Source organism: Orbicella franksi, chromosome 3 (genome assembly GCF_964199315.1).
Source record: "Orbicella franksi chromosome 3, jaOrbFran1.1, whole genome shotgun sequence".
Lineage (NCBI taxonomy): Eukaryota > Metazoa > Cnidaria > Anthozoa > Scleractinia > Merulinidae > Orbicella > Orbicella franksi.
Genome location: NC_138147.1, coordinates 5,694,298 through 5,711,051, shown reverse-complemented (window position 1 = coordinate 5,711,051; position 16,754 = coordinate 5,694,298). Strand labels below are relative to the sequence as shown.

General features: G+C 39.0%; 3 protein-coding genes across 4 annotated transcripts; 1 reads left to right on the top strand and 2 right to left on the bottom strand.

Moving 5' to 3' along the window:
- Window positions 1-423: 423 nt before the first annotated feature.
- LOC145480880 (uncharacterized) lies at window positions 424-3,916 on the bottom strand. The gene is made up of 3 exons (XM_081459218.1): window positions 2,809-3,916; window positions 1,477-1,659; window positions 424-1,035 (listed from the first exon to the last, which is right to left on the bottom strand). The coding sequence occupies exons 1-3, from the start codon at window positions 3,242-3,244 to the stop codon at window positions 518-520; spliced, it is 1,137 nt and encodes a 378-aa protein (XP_081315344.1). The 5' UTR covers window positions 3,245-3,916; the 3' UTR covers window positions 424-517.
- Window positions 3,917-4,744: 828 nt separating this feature from the next.
- Window positions 4,745-10,763, top strand: LOC145480877 (solute carrier family 67 member A2-like). The gene is made up of 5 exons (XM_081459213.1): window positions 4,745-4,983; window positions 5,076-5,163; window positions 7,366-7,409; window positions 7,915-8,044; window positions 8,185-10,763. The coding sequence occupies exons 1-5, from the start codon at window positions 4,876-4,878 to the stop codon at window positions 9,204-9,206; spliced, it is 1,392 nt and encodes a 463-aa protein (XP_081315339.1). The 5' UTR covers window positions 4,745-4,875; the 3' UTR covers window positions 9,207-10,763.
- Window positions 10,707-16,654, bottom strand: LOC145480886 (peroxisomal targeting signal 2 receptor-like). Of its 2 annotated transcripts, none has more exons than XM_081459223.1 (12): window positions 16,510-16,654; window positions 16,192-16,302; window positions 15,694-15,751; window positions 15,037-15,151; window positions 14,669-14,704; window positions 14,181-14,258; window positions 13,388-13,496; window positions 12,678-12,787; window positions 12,464-12,501; window positions 12,161-12,236; window positions 11,406-11,561; window positions 10,707-10,859 (listed from the first exon to the last, which is right to left on the bottom strand). In XM_081459223.1, exons 2-12 carry the CDS (start codon window positions 16,298-16,300, stop codon window positions 10,794-10,796), a joined length of 951 nt encoding a protein of 316 aa, XP_081315349.1. In that variant the 5' UTR covers window positions 16,301-16,302; window positions 16,510-16,654; the 3' UTR covers window positions 10,707-10,793. The 2 variants fall into 2 exon arrangements, with proteins under 2 accessions (XP_081315349.1, XP_081315350.1); XM_081459224.1 differs by having other exon boundaries at window positions 16,572-16,654.
- Window positions 16,655-16,754: the final 100 nt, after the last annotated feature.

The following is a 16,754-nucleotide window of genomic DNA, read 5'->3' as shown; positions in this document are numbered from 1 at the left end:
GCTTCAGTTTGTTATAGGATTTTGGGTATCTACAGTTTCAACTGTACACGCTAGGCATTTTTCTGATATTGGTTCTTATGAACCACTATCAGAAAAACGCGTAGCACGTTCGGTTGAAACTTTAAAATATCGAATAAAGGTGAAATCGAACTGCAGAATAGCAAAGCTAAATTTTGACCCTGACAACCCCCCATAAAACTTTTGCATGTAAAATTAACATTCAGCTTGTTGGAATAAAAAACTGTGTTTTGGCATTGTCCGACATTTGTAGTAAAATTTCAGAGTATCCCAAAGCAAATTAGCCAGTTTCTGTCCGCAATAACCCCAGCCAGGGCTTGGACCTGGACCATTCAATCTGGAATCCAGCAGGCGTACTATGAAGCCACAATGCCTTCTGCAGAAGCAACACACTATATGAATTTCTTACATCAAACTCTTTATTTGCCTGTTTACACACTGTGTTTTTCTGCCATTTGATCTTAGACTCTTCATACCCATAGTGTTCACCCTTTAGTTTTCACCAGTCTTGCTGTGGCGCGAACTGGCCGGGAAACACCTTTATTACACCTGTGCCTAACTCAGGTGCCTTCTCCGCCCAGAAGAAGGCTTTCAAGCCAAAAATCCCTTCCTCTGTAATCTTCTTCACGAGGCTTGCATAGCCTGGTGTTTCTTCCCGAATAAAAACATGCACAGATTTGTCAACATTGTAAACCATTAAGTCTTTTGGGGCATCAGGATCTGCAGTAGTAACAGGCCTTTGTACTTTTACAACAAATGACTTGTTAGCTGGGACACTGGACTGCGAGGCAACACACTCCTCTGTCTTTCCACCACTCATAGACAGAGTCGGTCGGTCAGCTTTGAGCACATTACTAACGGTTGTCATGTAGGGATATCGGCTGGGATGAGCCAACACACCCTCTTCACATCTCTGCTTATGTCCTCCTTTCTTCCAGTGTTCTTTCTGACATTCCTTGCCACAGTACAAAGTGACACGACACCTGCCGCAGCGCTTCATCTTCTCAACGACTTTTCCTAATGTATTAAAAATAAGGGAACTTTTACATTCTACACCAATTTCTTATCATAAAGTTCCACAAGTGACCACATTTCTTACATCTGGATTAAGCTGACTACGTTTTGCCCTCCATCCCTCTTCCAAAGGAAGCCACCATGAATAATTAACATCAGAACTGAATAATCAAAATATGGTCCTTAACAACTGTTGTTACCCAATTTTATTAGAGCCTTACAGTCTGAACTTCTCCCCATTTGGGATAAGCTCGTACATTGCAGGATTACCCCGGGCAGCATTAAATTTGCCAGTACCCATTTGAGAGAGAGGCACTTGTCCAAGAAGGCCAGGGCTTAAACCTGAGGCACTCAATCTGGAGTACGGTGTGCTAACCACTGGACCTCTACACCCAAGGAGTGGGAGCTTCATAAAAAAAATACAGTAATCAGAACATGACATACCACAGTTAGCACAGCTTGCTGCTCTCTTAGCAGCAGAAGAATCAGCATCTCTGTTTGCCTTGTGCAGCAATAACCTTATCTCGGGTGAAGTCCTCGCCTGATCAAATGGTGTTTTTCCTTCATTGCATGTAGCTTGAGGATCAGCACCATGTTTTAAGAGAAGTTTAACAACATCTGTAGCACCTGAAGCAATAATTGAACAAAGTGAGCGTTGCATAGCATGTTTTTCAAGTACACCATATGTGACGTGGGATAGTGCTAGTATACACTTCACGTAGAGAAACCCAATGCAAAGGGTCATATCCGAAGATTTCCCAGGATGACAAAGATTTCTAAAGGCATTTTGAGCATTTCCAGGTAGCAATCCAAGGATGTGTTTTGTCAAACATAGCATTGCTGCCAGAGTTGTCCTTTGAAAATAGGATTGAGAATTGGAAGAAGCGTACCATCATTTGTGTGGACATTTCTCTTCTTCCATCAGTCCAACTTGAAACATTTTTTGGAACTGTTTATCGTAGGATAAGGCTCTAATACACGTAGCTCAAAATGTTCACCTCGGTGTGAGAGTTTGGTCTATGGAGGTGACAAGCCATGACATGGAAGTTTTTGACCCACACACAAGAACTCATGCCTAAGGCATGAAAATTAATTAGCAGATACACTGATCATCCACTTTTAAATAATGATTTATTGACTCAGGGAATATTATTTTAGCACAAATTGTCAATTTCAGGTCTTATAGATTGCTTTTTTGTAGATGGGAACAATGCTGATGAAAGAACAGTCATCAAATCCAATGCCAGTGGTTAAAAAGCACTTAATGACTGACCCCAAAAGGAACAGTGAGTTTTGTTCCCCTAGACCCTCAATGTTCCCCTTTTCCCATGGGGCCAGTCATTAAGTGTTTTGTTATACTTCCTAACTCAAAAATATAAAAAACTGCACAAAAATTATTTGCATGACACCGGCTGGCACACAAACTTGCCGCAATTTCAAGGTGAACTGCCTGATTACGTGCAAGTCGAAATTTCAAGTTGTTGTTTCCCCAGGGAGTTAGTGAGTTTTGTTTGCCCTAGGGAGTTAGTGAGTTTTACCCATGACATGTGACACATTCTCCTCCAATCAGAAAACAAATTAGGAGGTATAAAAAAATTCCTTGTCGATTAATTTCCAAGTGTAAACAAACCTTTGCCCGTTTTAAGTGAAGAAATTTTTGAAAGAAAATTTGTCCTTTTGTTATGGTTTTGCCGTTGTCAGGCAACACAGAGTTTCAAAAAATTGAACAGATTGGGTGGTAATTCTCTATTACACCAGCAACTAGACTTCACTTACCAACAAAGGCCGCGCAATGCAAACAGGTCATTCCAGCATACGTTCTAGAAACAAAGGAAGCTTTGCACTCTTCGATAAGATACTTGGCAATTTCTACATTTGCTGCCCTGCCACAAGCATAGAACAGCGGAGTGAATCCGAGAGCGTCTTTAACCTCCAAAGAAGTTCCATACTTGACCAGTAGTTTTACCATTCCCAGTTTCTTCTGCGTGACTGCATAGTGCAACGCGGTGAAGCCTAGCTTGTCTTGTTCGTTAATGTTGAGTTTTCCTAACGCATTTCTCATAAACATGTATGTTGCCACAATGCCTCTGCCTTCGTCGTCATCATCACTTTCAGTAATCATAATGGCTAGTTCCGTTACTGGCTCAGCCCGATATGCAGCCAGTCTGTCACTATCAATGCCTTCCTCTTCTAGGTTGTCTGGGTCGGCCATCTTGGAAGAAGTGCCGGTTACTCGAGGTTTACTCTTCTGAATAAATAAACGGAAATAGCTATTGCTGATAGATGCAAAGTGGCGAGATAGTTCTTGAGTTCGCAATTTTTAATAGTCCCTACTAAAAATCGCCGAGGATTGTTTTCTTGAAGCGTATAAGTCCTACGAAGCCCAAGAGTTCCTCATAGTTTAAGCCTTTGTACCAGGCCTCTTCTTTTTTTTTAATTTCTCCCCAGTGGTAGGGGAAGGGTAGGGTTGGATAACAAACTCAAGACGTTCCATGACGCATGGAGAAATCATTGATTGATAATTCGTTTTATTTGCTTATATTAATAGCAATAAAAAGCACATATGAAAACATCAGTGAAATATAGATGGTAGAAAACCAACTTGAAAGAAGGTAGAGATGCCCTCCGTACCCCTGCAGTTCCACAGATGTACTAGTTACCAGTCTTCCACCCACAGGAAAGATTGCTCAGGTAGTTTTTACTCTTCAGGTATTTCAAGACGATATTGGTCATTTTTTTTCCAGAAACAGTCTAGAACAAAGGTTTAGAATAGTCACAACACAGTGTTCTCTACATGAAAGCCCCAATATAAGCACAATGATTCAAAGTGTTTTCTCTAACATCATTCTGTTGTGGCCCGGTTACAGTTATGCGGAGTTACGTACATTAGGGACCTTAAGCACCGACGACGAATGGGACGACGACGACGAGTAAAATTGTTGTAGGACTGGGTCGAGGACGTCGTTCACGGCGTGAAAACCAAGTGCGAGCACATGTAAACAGAGCTGAGTTCTTGTAAACATGGACCTAAAACCATCGAAAAATTTTGTCATGTCTTCCTTTCGCGAGCTCCAAGACCTGTTTCTGTTGAGCTACGAAAACGGTACTATCGATGACAACACATTTTCAGTCCTACGTGAGGAATTGATGTCGAAAAATCCCGATTTCTCATACGAAGAACATAACAGGTTTTCACTCGAAGAGATGAATGATGCCGAATTTTCGCCCGATATAATCTAAAACGACCTTCACGGTACAAGTTCTATCCTAAAAACATAAGCGAAAGCCTACATGTAGATAGGAACCAGAAGAAATGAAATACAGAGTCATTTTTCAATTTCTGAATTCATTTAATTTCCTAGTTTCGCTGACAAGCAAATTCAACAACGGACAAATCGCCGACAAAATAAGGTTACTACCAACGATTTCTACACCAAACTCGCCGTAAAATCTAGTTGATACAAAGCTAAGAGGTTAAATAAATAACGAACTTTCATTTCAATAGTTTGATATACATTTTCTGCCTGAAACACAGCGTCAATAGATTAATACTTACTCACGTTCGCTCAGGACGGCAAACCTGACGTTTTGACGTCCTAAGCTTTACGTGGACGACGAGTCTAGCATGCGCAGTAGCGCGGTAAGGTGAAATTTTACTTCCGGTCGTCGTCCTCTGGGCTCGTCGTCGTCGGTGGTTAAGGTCCCTATTAGCGTGACCCGGCGATCGTCTTGAGATCACGTGTGAGGATTGCAACGCCAATCAAAATTCGCCTTGTACTCCCTTGTACTATGTTTGAAAGCCAGTGAGAAAACAAAAAGAGTCGAAATCGCGAAATCTCTATTATGCATGGGATTCTCGGTTCGACGTGGCCAAAGATGACTCTGGCGTCTTATCTAAAGATCAAAGAAGAAACTCTGTTAGTCTATTGTTTATACTTTGTGGGATTTTTGGTAAGGTCTCTGTCCGGTTTCGATTGTGAATTCACCAATGTTTCTATTACATGTAATAGCAAATTTATTTATGGTTTTAATTTTGTAAACAGGATTTGTTTGCCGTAAGCTGCTTCTTACCTTTGTTAACTCACAGAGCAAGAGAATTAGGGGCTTCACCATCACTTGTTGGGGTTATAGGTACGTATGGAGTGTTGTAAAGAAGTACTAAGTCTTGTCTACAATGGTTACGTACATGAGCGTTAGTGTACACAACAACAAGCTTCAAGGTTATGTAAGCTTATTAAGCTTCCACCTATTACCTGTTATTTAGGGTATTGGAAAACAATTGGCAACTTCTTTTGTCGTTTCAAAATCGTCACAGAAAGTTTGTTGTCATTGGTTTTATTTACATTTTGCTAAACCCCGAGCTATTTAGCTCATGGTGCGGTTTGACTCAAAATTGTGAAACCGGCTTTTTAAAATTTCTTATTCTTGTCTCATAGTCATAAGCTTATCATCAAATCTGGAAAAGAAACCTCAAACTGGTTTATAAATTTTCAACCCAAAAAGAGGCGTAGAGTTCCAGATTTCGGATATTCAAATTATGTTAGTTTGTGCAATGACAAACTTATCCATTAAGGTCAAATTAACCCAGGATAAATAGGGTAAATTGCTCGCGCATAGGTTTAGAGACTTTCACTGCCAGGAAATATAAACAAAAACCTCACTGAAAAGTCTTAAAATTAAAACTGAATTTGATACAATGTTATATAGCAATACAGTAACTGTTGTGCTTTGAACAACTGGTACCCTGATTGTCAATCAAAATTAAAATCAGAACAAGGATAGCTTCATTGCTGTAGATGTTAACAGTGCTATCTACTGCATATATAACTACCCTGCAATCAAGCAATTTTTGCCTGTAGTAGGGAAAAAAATGTCTTTTCACAGGTTACTGGATAGCTACTCAGCATGAATTAATTTCAGGTCAAGTTTTTTGAAGGGTAGTCATACTATGCAATGGTTAAATTGTTATCCAGTCTTGGTAAAAAGAGCTATGGAGTGGATAGCAAGAGACCATTTCTGAGTTGTCTTTTGCCTCTGTATCAAAACGAGTCTTTGAGAAAAACCATTCATATGGAAATGTGTTCTGACGGCAGGTTCATTTTTGTGCCAATCAAACTCTTTTTCATATGAAAGGTTTGCAGGAAGACTTGTTTTGAAACACTGAGACACAAGGTAACTTGGAAATGGCCAATTTGACCAGAGGATAAATCTCAATCTTTTATCCGGAGTCTCCCCTCCAGTGTACCAGCAGTCAGAAAGCAAACAGCCCTGGACAGTTCTGATTGTAAGTCTGGAAATATGGAACTTCCAGTTGAATTGCACATGCATATTGGCCAAACACACATATTTGTTTTTCTCTGTGTTTTATATCTGTTCAATTTTATTGTTTCTACAGTAAAGAATGAAAACTTGAGGTACAAACTGGAGCCTAAATGTACTTTTTTATATAGTTTTTCCACCATCAGTTTAAAAGAACTCTCAAAATAGGACAAAATCCAGATGGGCAAATTCCTGGTCAGGCCTGGGAGGGGACTTCCTTATAAAAAGGATCAGTGTGCTTGTCATACATTTTAGGGGTTGGAAAAGCAGTTTTGGTACCACTTTGAGTGTGCAGCCTCAAAAGGTCCACAGCAGAAGATTTCACAGTACCTTTTAGGGTATTGAGCAGAAAAAAAATATTACAGGAGATATTTGACAATGAACTTTACGAGTAGAAGGTATTCCAAGCAATCATCTTATCGCTAATGAACTTTCTGAGTATCAGTTAATGTTTTGGTTTAGAATTGATACCCCCTAAGGGTTAAAACAATTTCAAGCCACACCTGCAAAACAGGATCTTGGTACCTCTATTAGCCTGCGTAGCAAGCGTTTCCATGGGGTTTGGAAGCAAAGAAAGACCGAGGAACGGGATTTTCGGTGTTTTGTCTGCACGGAAAATGGGGCGAGAGCCAAAAAAAAAGAAAGAGGGGGGTGGCAGAGGGGAAGGAAGGAAACGCTTGCAGACAAACCCCTGGATTTTGAAAACCTCCGTTCGCCAGCGAACGGGGCTCGTGATTGGCTGGGCTAGCCCAATTTCCTTCCTTCCTTCCTTCCCCTGCCCCTCCCCCCTCTTTTACTCGCTCCATTTTTCGCGCTGCAGTTCTTTGCTTTCGAACCCCACAGAAATGCTTGCTATGCAGGCTATACCTCTATAGGGGTTCCTTCCAACAAGCACCCCCATCCTGTTTATATGGGAGTCCCCCATGGAATCAGGTTTCAAGATACTTTTCAGACTATTACCCTGCAGGGAGACCTTGAAGTCTGAAATTGAGTGGTGCTTGTTAATCTTGGCAGGTTCTATATACGGAGGTCTTCAGTTCTTTTCCAGCCCTGTCATAGTAAGTGACTGTATCTTACATTACATAACTTAATGTTTACTTCAATCACTAGAGGGTGTTAAATTCTCCACACAGCAAGTTAACAACAGCAAAACCTATTGTACTGACATCAATTTCAACAGTGCCCATGAACACCAGTACTTGTAAAATGTTATTTTGGGGATATCACCTAGCAAAAAGGAATTAGATTAGTAGTATTAGAGTACTAATCCCTTTTTGGGATAATTGATTTGCTCAAAAAATACATGCCCTCTAGTACAAACTTGGTAACAGGTTACTTCACAAAATTACATTTTTCTCTATGTACTTCAGCAGGGCTGATCCCTTCTATATGCCTCCTTGAGTGCAAAATTCAAGGGAACTGCCTCTGTATCCTGTTCCCTGGCTTATGGCATTGTCATTATCACAAATACTTTCTGCCCCCATATGGGAGCACAGAGCATTAATTTCTTATCTTCTTAATCCTGTAGTCCTTACTAACTTTAACATTTTTATGTGTGTTTAGGGCAGACTCAGTGATATTTATGGCAGAAAGCAGCTTCTTTTAGTGAGCCTGCTGGGAGCAGCTGTGAGTTATTTCCTGATGGCATTTCCAACAACGTTACTTTTCCTGGCATTAAGTAGGATTCCTATAGGTGAGTTATACATATATGGTGACTTTGATAGATGATGCTTTGTAATCAGAGAGGTTGAGGTGAGAACCAAGGATAAAGAGAGGTATTTGTTGTGTGATTCCAGTAAAAAAAAACATGATTTGTTGTTACTATTTTCCCAGGGATTTTCAAGCACAGTCAAAGTATTGCAAAGACATATCTTTCTGATGTTTCACCGTCTGTTGATCAACCCAAGGTGTTGGGCAATTTCAATGCTTTCTCCAGTCTTGGCTTTGTGATTGGTCCATTGATTGGCGGCCACTTGGCCATGGAGTCAAATGGGTTCTCCAAGGTGACTGTCTTAACTGGATGTATTTTTGTGATCAATTTTTTCTTCGTGTGGTTCTTTATGGCATCTGTGGAACAAGTCAAAGGACACTCTTCCATGCGACAAGAACAAGTACTAATTGATGATGAGAGTGAAAAGAGCACTAACAGAAAAATTACTGAACATGAGAATGGAGGACTGGAACATGACAAACTGCATGTTAGGCACCACATGCCAAGTAAAGTGGGCAACAGTACATCATCAAATTTTACCAGTGTATATAAAATTTCTTCAATGAGCTCCACTCTGGACTTGTTGGTCATTCGATTTGTCATGGGATTTTCAATGTTAGTTTTCCGAAGCAACCTTAATTCCATGCTAGAATTTCACTTTAATACCAGTCCGAAAACCAATGGCTACCTTATGTCATATAATGGGTTAGTTGGCGGGTTTTCTGGAATTCTTGTAGGCCAAGTATCAAAATTCTACAATCACAATGATGCAAAAATGCTGTTGCATTTCTCACTTATTCTTACAGCATCAATCCTAGGGATAACATTTTCACCCAGTATCTTCTTTGTTGCTGTCTTTATCGCGCCACTTGCCGTATCAAGTGCTGTGTCACGGGTGTGCGTGACCAACCTCACATTCCGAAGAAGTCGTGGGGATGAGAAAGGGATGATCTTTGGTGTAGGGAATTCCTTGCTGTCATTTGCACGTATGATCTCCCCTGCACTGGGTGGTGTCGCTCAGGAAGCAAGTGTGTATGCACCAGGTAGTATTGGGGCACTGATCGCTGGGACTGGTGTGCTTGTCATGGTACTCTTTCCACCAGATAGACTCATAGTGAGTACAGACAAGAAAAAAGACAAGTGATCATTTTGCGGGGGTAATGTTAAGTATTGGAGAATTTCAAATGAACCCATTGTAAAGGAAGAGTTTCGTGGTTCGGTGCAAGACCAAGTTTTCTTGTGAGAATAAAATGGCTTTTTCCCTTTCTTACTAACCACATGTTCTGCCGTTATCTAATTTGGGTAAGCAGAATATCTGATGTCCAAATTTTGTGGAAGATATCAACGGATTTACATAGAAAGTGCCAAATTAATGAACATAGAATTTGTTTTACAGGCCAAAGAATTTAGTCTGGACACATGCCTAAGTTGTCTACTCATGTCCAACTGGTTCATAAACAATGGAATTGAGTGGTGCTTGGGATTCAGTACATATACAAATAACTCTAATGAAAAAGATTCACCTCTATTGTTTTTGCGATTGAACGTAAAACTTTCAAAGAAAAATATCTTTCGAAAGTCATCCGCCTGCTTTTGATCATTTCATAAACAATGAAATTAAATGGGTTAATGTTACAGCTTGCACAGTGCCGAGCCATGAAACTATCCCTTCAACAGCCACCTCTCTGCAACAACTCCCATCCTCTGTACGGGCTAACCCAAAAATGTAAATTATATCACAATCTCTTGATAACAGGCTGTTCTATACAGTGGTCTCTTAATTCTGAATAAAAAGAACTGTTAGTTACCTTCATAAGGTTTATCAAAAAGACATACATGTATTTCATAACAGATTTTATCTTATTTGGTGTAATAGCTAATTTTACAGTCTAAATGTACTTGAAAGAAATCTTGTTTTAGATGTTATTCATATTGATTTCATCAATTACTGATGCTTCACAGGAGAAATTTGTTGTTCCAGAAAATCTCCATTCCCCTCCCACGGAGAAAATGTTTTGTCTGACCCCCACCCCTCCCCACTACACTGAGATTCCAATAAACCTTCCTCCTTCATTTCTGACAATGACTTTCTCTTGCGATGGATGTGAGTATTTCCTAGAACTGCAAAAACTAATAAAAACTAAATTTTCCACTTGAAGTCATTACAGGCTGGCTGTAACAAGCCTTTTGAGAAAGAATTTTACTTTGAAAATTGTTTTCGATACAACTTTTTTTATTTGACTATAGTTTTGTAAATTATACCCATGTGCATGTACTGTTGGATCAAGGGTCAACGTACAGCAAAGAATAAAATTCTTGCAGATAAGCTGCATGCTACCAGTAAAAAGGAAACTTGAAAGTGTCTCGAGACTTGATGTAATACTTTTGTGTACTTAGAATTGATTCAAAATGTGCAAGATTTGTCACTAGGTTAACTGGTCAAAGATGTTATTTACTAGAAGTTAAATTTTTATTCAAAAAATGTGTCATTCAATAATTAGGAATAAACAATATTATTATTATTCAGTAAACTGATATTTAAATTATATGCTGAATTTGATGTCCAAGGTTTGTCCAGACAATGTGCTTGTTCATCACTGAAAACCTACATGTACATGTACATTTGTATAGATTAATTTGTAAATAGCACAGACTGTTCTAAAGAAACAGTAAAATAAAGAATATTTAGTTGTCTTGTCAACTTCTTTGTATGTACATCTCACCATCGTGGTCACCTTTGGATTAATGAGGCAGGGCTGTAGATTTTTACATGTCCATCCCAAGAGCAGTCAGCAAGCTAAGTAAAACAAATACAGTCAATTCTGGTTAAGCTTTCTACTCATTTCCACCCAATAAAGAAACTCTTTGTACACAAAGCCATGATCAATCAAGTAACTATTGATTGATTGATTGATTACTACCGAGTAGCATAGGTCTGTGGAGCATACGTAGAACTTCAGGCATATAAACCTCTGTCTGTATAATGTTCATTAATCAGACCTTGACTTGACACATAAAGGAATTAGTACAACAGATATATTGGTGACACTGCAGGCTATCAATAATTGGTCTGCCATGAGATTATAATTATGTGAACATTACCAATGTCTCATCAATGACTAATTTATGACTGAAAATCTGAAAGTTTTGTCTTATTCATTGATTACTAATTGATCCTAAAGGCAATAATCAATGATCAATCAACTGATTATCCATTGATTACCAATTTATTACTCCCTGATTTCACTGATGTCATCGATTAGTTACCTCCAGTAGCTTAGATAATGCAAAAGTAATATAAACGATTACATTTTATGTTTCCGGTGTCGGAAACATGCCTGACCTGTCCAGGCAGGTGAAGATTAAAATCCAGACCAACCACAAATTCTGTGTGATGCTCTATTCTTTCTAAAGATTGTGGTCCATTGTTAATGTTCCAAGTTCGCATGGTGAAGTCATATGAACAAGATGCCAATAAAGAGCCGTTATGGGGAGAGCACTAATAAGAAAAAAAATACTATTTTATCACTTTGCAAAATCACTTGACTCAAGTTGACCTAAAAAATAGTCTTTTAACAGTTTCCTTTATTTTCACTCTCTCATGGAACAGTTACCATAAAAATCTGCATACAAGCCAAGTGGCCCATAAGGCCAGAGTATTTAATCCTGGTTTCTGTACCATGAAGTGACTAGGATTATTTCTACTCCCCCCTGGATGGGATGCGAGTCCACTGCAGGGTCAACCCCAGCATTTAAATTTGCCGGTACCCATTTATACACCTGGGTGGAGAGAGGCACTGTGAGAGTAAAGTGTCCCCAGCCAGGGATTGAACTCAGACCGCTCAATCCGGAGACCAGCGCACTAACCATGAGGTCACTGCACCTCCCACGTCTTTCGACCGTGAAAAGGTTTAGAACTTTGCACATAGAAAACTTGCTAATTCAGACATGCCATGTGAAGAAATCATTTGAAACATTTTCTTGATTAAACCAATTCTGTTCTAAAATCCAGTTTCATCAACTTTGCAACATTTAGCATTTCATCCCATGTCTATTATTTGATTGAGTACAAGGATTAAACAGAACAAAGCACCTCACCTTGACTCGTCTAACAGCATACTGGTGACCTTCAAGACTGAAAACTGGAGCTGTTGTGTTGCGCAGGTCCCAACCCCTTAATCACAACAAAGCAAAATGTGTATTAAATAGATGAAGTAACAACCAAGCTGTCATGCTACTCTTAACATTCTTTCCACACATAAATCCACAACTCAATAACTGTCTTAAGACCCAAACTTTTCCACAAAATCCCTCTCAATGAACATAGGCTGAACCCTTCCCAAACAATCCCAGGGTTAACAGAATTTATTATTATTTCAGTGTTATTAATTTTATAAGTACCTGATCTTTGTGTCCACTGATCCACTGACTACTAGATTCTGCACATCAAGGAAAATGTTTATTAGACAATGCTTTGTATGTTAAAAAGTTCTGATATTAAATGATTTAGTAGAATACCTTAGAATCTGTGCTAAATATAATTTTAACAATAAAGGTGTTCCTGGCCATCTGTGATATTGTCTTTAGTTAGTTTAATTAATACCCTGATACTCACCACATCATATTTGGCCCAATCACAAGTGAGGACCTCTCCATCATGAGCCCTGATAGTCTGTTGGGCCCTTGGAGGGGCTGATACATCCCATACCCTGAGGGTGTTGTCACCTAGGAGTTCAGGAAAAATAAGAGTTGGTGTGCATTATGTATTTAGGATTTACATAGATACAACTTTGAAATTTTCTTAGTGTATGAAAATAACAGTGTTCTTACATGTATCTTGAGGTGATTCATTTAATCATGCTGTGTTCATCAGTATCTTATTGATCTGATGCTTATTAAGAATCTGATTCTTATCACACATATAGTCAGTGACCTCATTCACATTTTTTTGGACTGGACTTTCATTTCATGGGACTTTGGTAACCATCTCTGGATCTTATTTTCTTCTTCAATGTTTATTGTTTGTAACATTACCACACTGACCTGTCAGTGAATGAATTTTTATTTTTAATCATCTATTATATTTTAAATAAATTAATCCAGTTTCAATTTTTACTTTGATTTCATTTCTTATGCTTGTGATGATTTTATTTATTTTGATTTATCAAATGAATTCAGTTTCATTCTATTTTAATTACATTTCAACTTCATTTGTATCCTGCTTTTATCTGATTGGATCCTCCAAAATTTCCACACTGCCTCAGGAATTCTTCTCTCTATTAAAATTAACAACAGATGTATGTACCTTATGTAGCTTCATCATACCTGAGGCTGAGGCAAAGGTCCTTGCAACATGTGGAGACCACACAGCACTGTAGACAACATGTTGGTGATCAGTAAACGTCGCTAAGGATTGGGCCTGGTTTGGATCCCACTGTGAAAGAAAAACAGTCACTTTAATCTATGGATAACTTTCTGAAAAAAAAAAGCTTTGGGACTCGCACAACTGTTATTTCACAAATTGACTAAAAGTTACATAATGTGGCCAATTGCTTTGTGACTTTGAGATACCCTAGTGGCTACTGATGAGTTGTGATTTGTATTCAGTAAAGCTGCATTCGAGCCCAGAGGCCCATCAGGCTGGAGCTTATCCCAGTTTCTGCAGCATGAGGTGACTAGGAGTATTAAAATTTTCTATTCTCCCTGGATGGATGATAGTTGATCATAGGGTTACTCCCAGCATTAAATTCGCTGGTACCCATTTGATTATACAGCTGAGCACAGAGATGCACAGTGAGAGTAAAAGTGTCTCCCCCTAGAACACAATGCAACGACGCAGGCCAAGGCTCGAACTCGGACTGCTCAATTATCCAGAGCCCAGCGCACTAAGGTGTTCCATAGACTAGCACGCCTTACAATATATAGGAGAGCAATAAAAATAGAGGGTCTGGAGTGAAGAGGTAGCAGCATACTGAAAATAAATAAAAATTACACGTAGGTTGTTCATTCTTGAGACCTGTCCCTGGAATTTCATGATTAAAAGGTACAAGGTTACATTTACTTAAAACTACTAGCAACTGATTAGCTGCCCATAATAATAAAATTAAAGCTTCCTCACCAATTTTATGGTGTGATCCCAGGACGCACTCAAAATTTGATCAATTTGTCTATGACAACTCCAATCAACTCCATAAACCTGTGAAGTACATTGAAGAAGCTAGTTATTAATCACATACAGTACCAAGACATACAAAAAGTTAAGCAATTAACATACTCAAACTAATTCAGTCTACTTGTCATAAATAATTAATTGAAATTGACAAAGTTACGCATGTGCATTGTGATGAGAACCACATTATATGCTTACCCCATTGTGTAATGACTAACAGCTTTCGAGTGTACAGTATAATAAAGAAAGATACTAACAAATTGAAAGCTTGCTCCTTCAAAATCACAAAATTAAGTTGTAAGCTGAGGAAAATGTTGTGTTTTAAGGTGCACAAAACTGTTTTACAGTACTGATTCCTCAGTTTATGTACCATCCTTTACTCTTCAGCAAATTTATTTAAATATCAAACTTAAGAAAGAAGCACTACCATGCTGTACCTCTGCCCTGTGCTCTTTTAGAACCTTTATTGGACCCTGAAAAAAGAGATTCAAGATTGCTTTGAGACTGCATTTATTCAATTTTCACTTATCAGATCCTAAGATCACAGTCCTGAATGAATGTTTGGTAATCAGTATCTAAATACAATAAACTCAAGTTACATGTAGAATTGCAAATTTTTTTAACACCATGAATTGCTACACATTCCCTCCCAGTCAAGGATGTCTTAGTATAGCATATAAAACTGTGCAAAGTCTTACTGTCAGTAATCCCTGGAAAAGATTTCGTAGGACTTGATTACAGAGCTACTATCTTCATTGTGAATTTCAGCTAACAAAACATTTTGATTATCAGGTTAACTTGTTACCTTAGGATTTTTAATATCCCACATCTGAAGTGATCCATCCCCACTTGCGGTAACACTAAAATCTTGATTGTGTTCACTCCATGAGCAGTCAAACAGACCCTCACCCCACTCCCACCTATGACATGAGAGAGTTTGGAAAGAATTACTGATTGCTGTTGTCCTGGGGGGTAAGATGGGATCAGGGGGTACTCCCAGAAAAATTGGGTGGGGGTGTAAGACCCACTTCCCAATACCCTTAACCTATTTAAGATCAAAATCTGTGATTTTCCCTACCCTGTTTATGATGTGACTTATACACATTAGCTAAATATGGGAGTACCCCCCTGGGTGTGGGATGCACTGGCAAATTCCGGATGAGTCATTGCTCTACTGGTGTAGGAGGCAGGAATTATATGTAAGATGTCACTTAAAGTTCCTTAAAAATGGAACCAAGTGTCAAGAAGGACTTGTAAACTAGAATACAGGGTCTTCTCAACTATTCATATCTAAAAGTGTCTTGCCCAAGAACAAAACGCAGTGCCCCTAGCCAGAGCTCGAACCTGGATCGCTCGATGTGGAGACAAGTGCACTAAAACCATGAGGCCACCGCACCTCCTATGTCAGTGCTGTTATGATACTGCAGTGCCAGAATTTTCATCATTAAAACAAAGAGTTTACCTGCCTACAACCTGAATTCCTGTGGGAAGGACATCTAGAATAAATAACGTCCCACTGCCTAGAACATAAAACAGACTTCGATAAGCTCAGTTTTAAGAGTTTTATTGTACCCCTTTACTCCAACAATTTAGGTTGATGTACCTTGGTTAGCGAATGTCTTGAGCCAGTTATGCACTCTATTTTATCAGAATGGGACTAATAGTGAACCTGCAAATAATTATGCGTAGTTAAAGAAAAGATCCATACCTCCTGCACAGAAGGGTTTTTTTTCTAAGATCCCCACACCCCTCTGGAAATTCCCATATTAAGCTTCATAAATTTCTTTTAAATTTTTTGGTCTTACAGAAACCCCTCCTCCTCCTCCCCCTCTTGGAAAATTAAATTTGTCCCTTCTGTTGGGGGAGTATGGATATTTTCTGGAACTGCACAATCTCCAGATTTCAAGTCCAGCCCTCTACCCGCTCTGGCATGTCCTTTACAGTTAGAGATGCTAGTTACCAGCTATCCCATAATGTTGTGAAGCTGCACAGAGAAGTCTTTGCCCAAAGTATGGAGAAAACTTGACTGCATATCCATGGCGTCCACGAGTGTGAAATGTAACAGCCATGACTGCAAAAAGTAACAAACTGACATAAAACATATACTCTCTATAAAGAAGGCCACATAAATTTAAATCTTTAGAGTCTTAATTAACCTGGAACTTTTAAGGACTCACATGTGTCCTCCAGTGTTTTATGAAAGGGACTTAATTTATATTTTATTTGAGCTTATATTATTTTTTCTAGTAAAACATACTGTAGTAAGAAATAAACCTACCGGTTCACTTTAAGTTGTTCCAGATCGGTTTAAAGCCAATTGACCCTTCTCTACAAGCTCACCTTTTAAATATTCATTCTTTACATCTATATGCCATAATTCGTCAGAGGATTGAGCTACACAGAGGGAAACGTATGTCAGAGCGTATCGTCCGCCATATTGTGGACTTTGGTACCGAGCCTTTGAGGACACTTCGATTTTCACGATATGAAGTAGCAACTGTTCAGGGATCCTGACGGAGTTGA

Bases quoted from the DNA above. Each gene is read 5' to 3' on its own strand.
- LOC145480880 (XM_081459218.1), bottom strand. From the start codon at position 3,244: ATGGCCGACCCAGACAACCTAGAAGAGGAAGGCATTGATAGTGACAGA. The intron at 1,660-2,808 runs GTAAGTGAAGTC...TTATTGCTTCAG, and splicing joins GCATTGCGCGGCCTTTGTTG to GTGCTACAGATGTTGTTAAA. The intron at 1,036-1,476 runs GTATGTCATGTT...TTAATACATTAG, and splicing joins AGCAAGCTGTGCTAACTGTG to GAAAAGTCGTTGAGAAGATG.
- LOC145480877 (XM_081459213.1), top strand. From the start codon at position 4,876: ATGCATGGGATTCTCGGTTCGACGTGGCCAAAGATGACTCTGGCGTCT. The intron at 7,410-7,914 runs GTAAGTGACTGT...ATGTGTGTTTAG, and splicing joins TCTTTTCCAGCCCTGTCATA to GGCAGACTCAGTGATATTTA. The intron at 8,045-8,184 runs GTGAGTTATACA...CTATTTTCCCAG, and splicing joins ATTAAGTAGGATTCCTATAG to GGATTTTCAAGCACAGTCAA.
- LOC145480886 (XM_081459223.1), bottom strand. From the start codon at position 16,300: ATGGCTGTTACATTTCACACTCGTGGACGCCATGGATATGCAGTCAAG. The intron at 14,259-14,668 runs GTACAGCATGGT...TGTACTTCACAG, and splicing joins TAAAAGAGCACAGGGCAGAG to GTTTATGGAGTTGATTGGAG. The intron at 12,502-12,677 runs GTGAGTATCAGG...CTTGATGTGCAG, and splicing joins ATTGGGCCAAATATGATGTG to AATCTAGTAGTCAGTGGATC.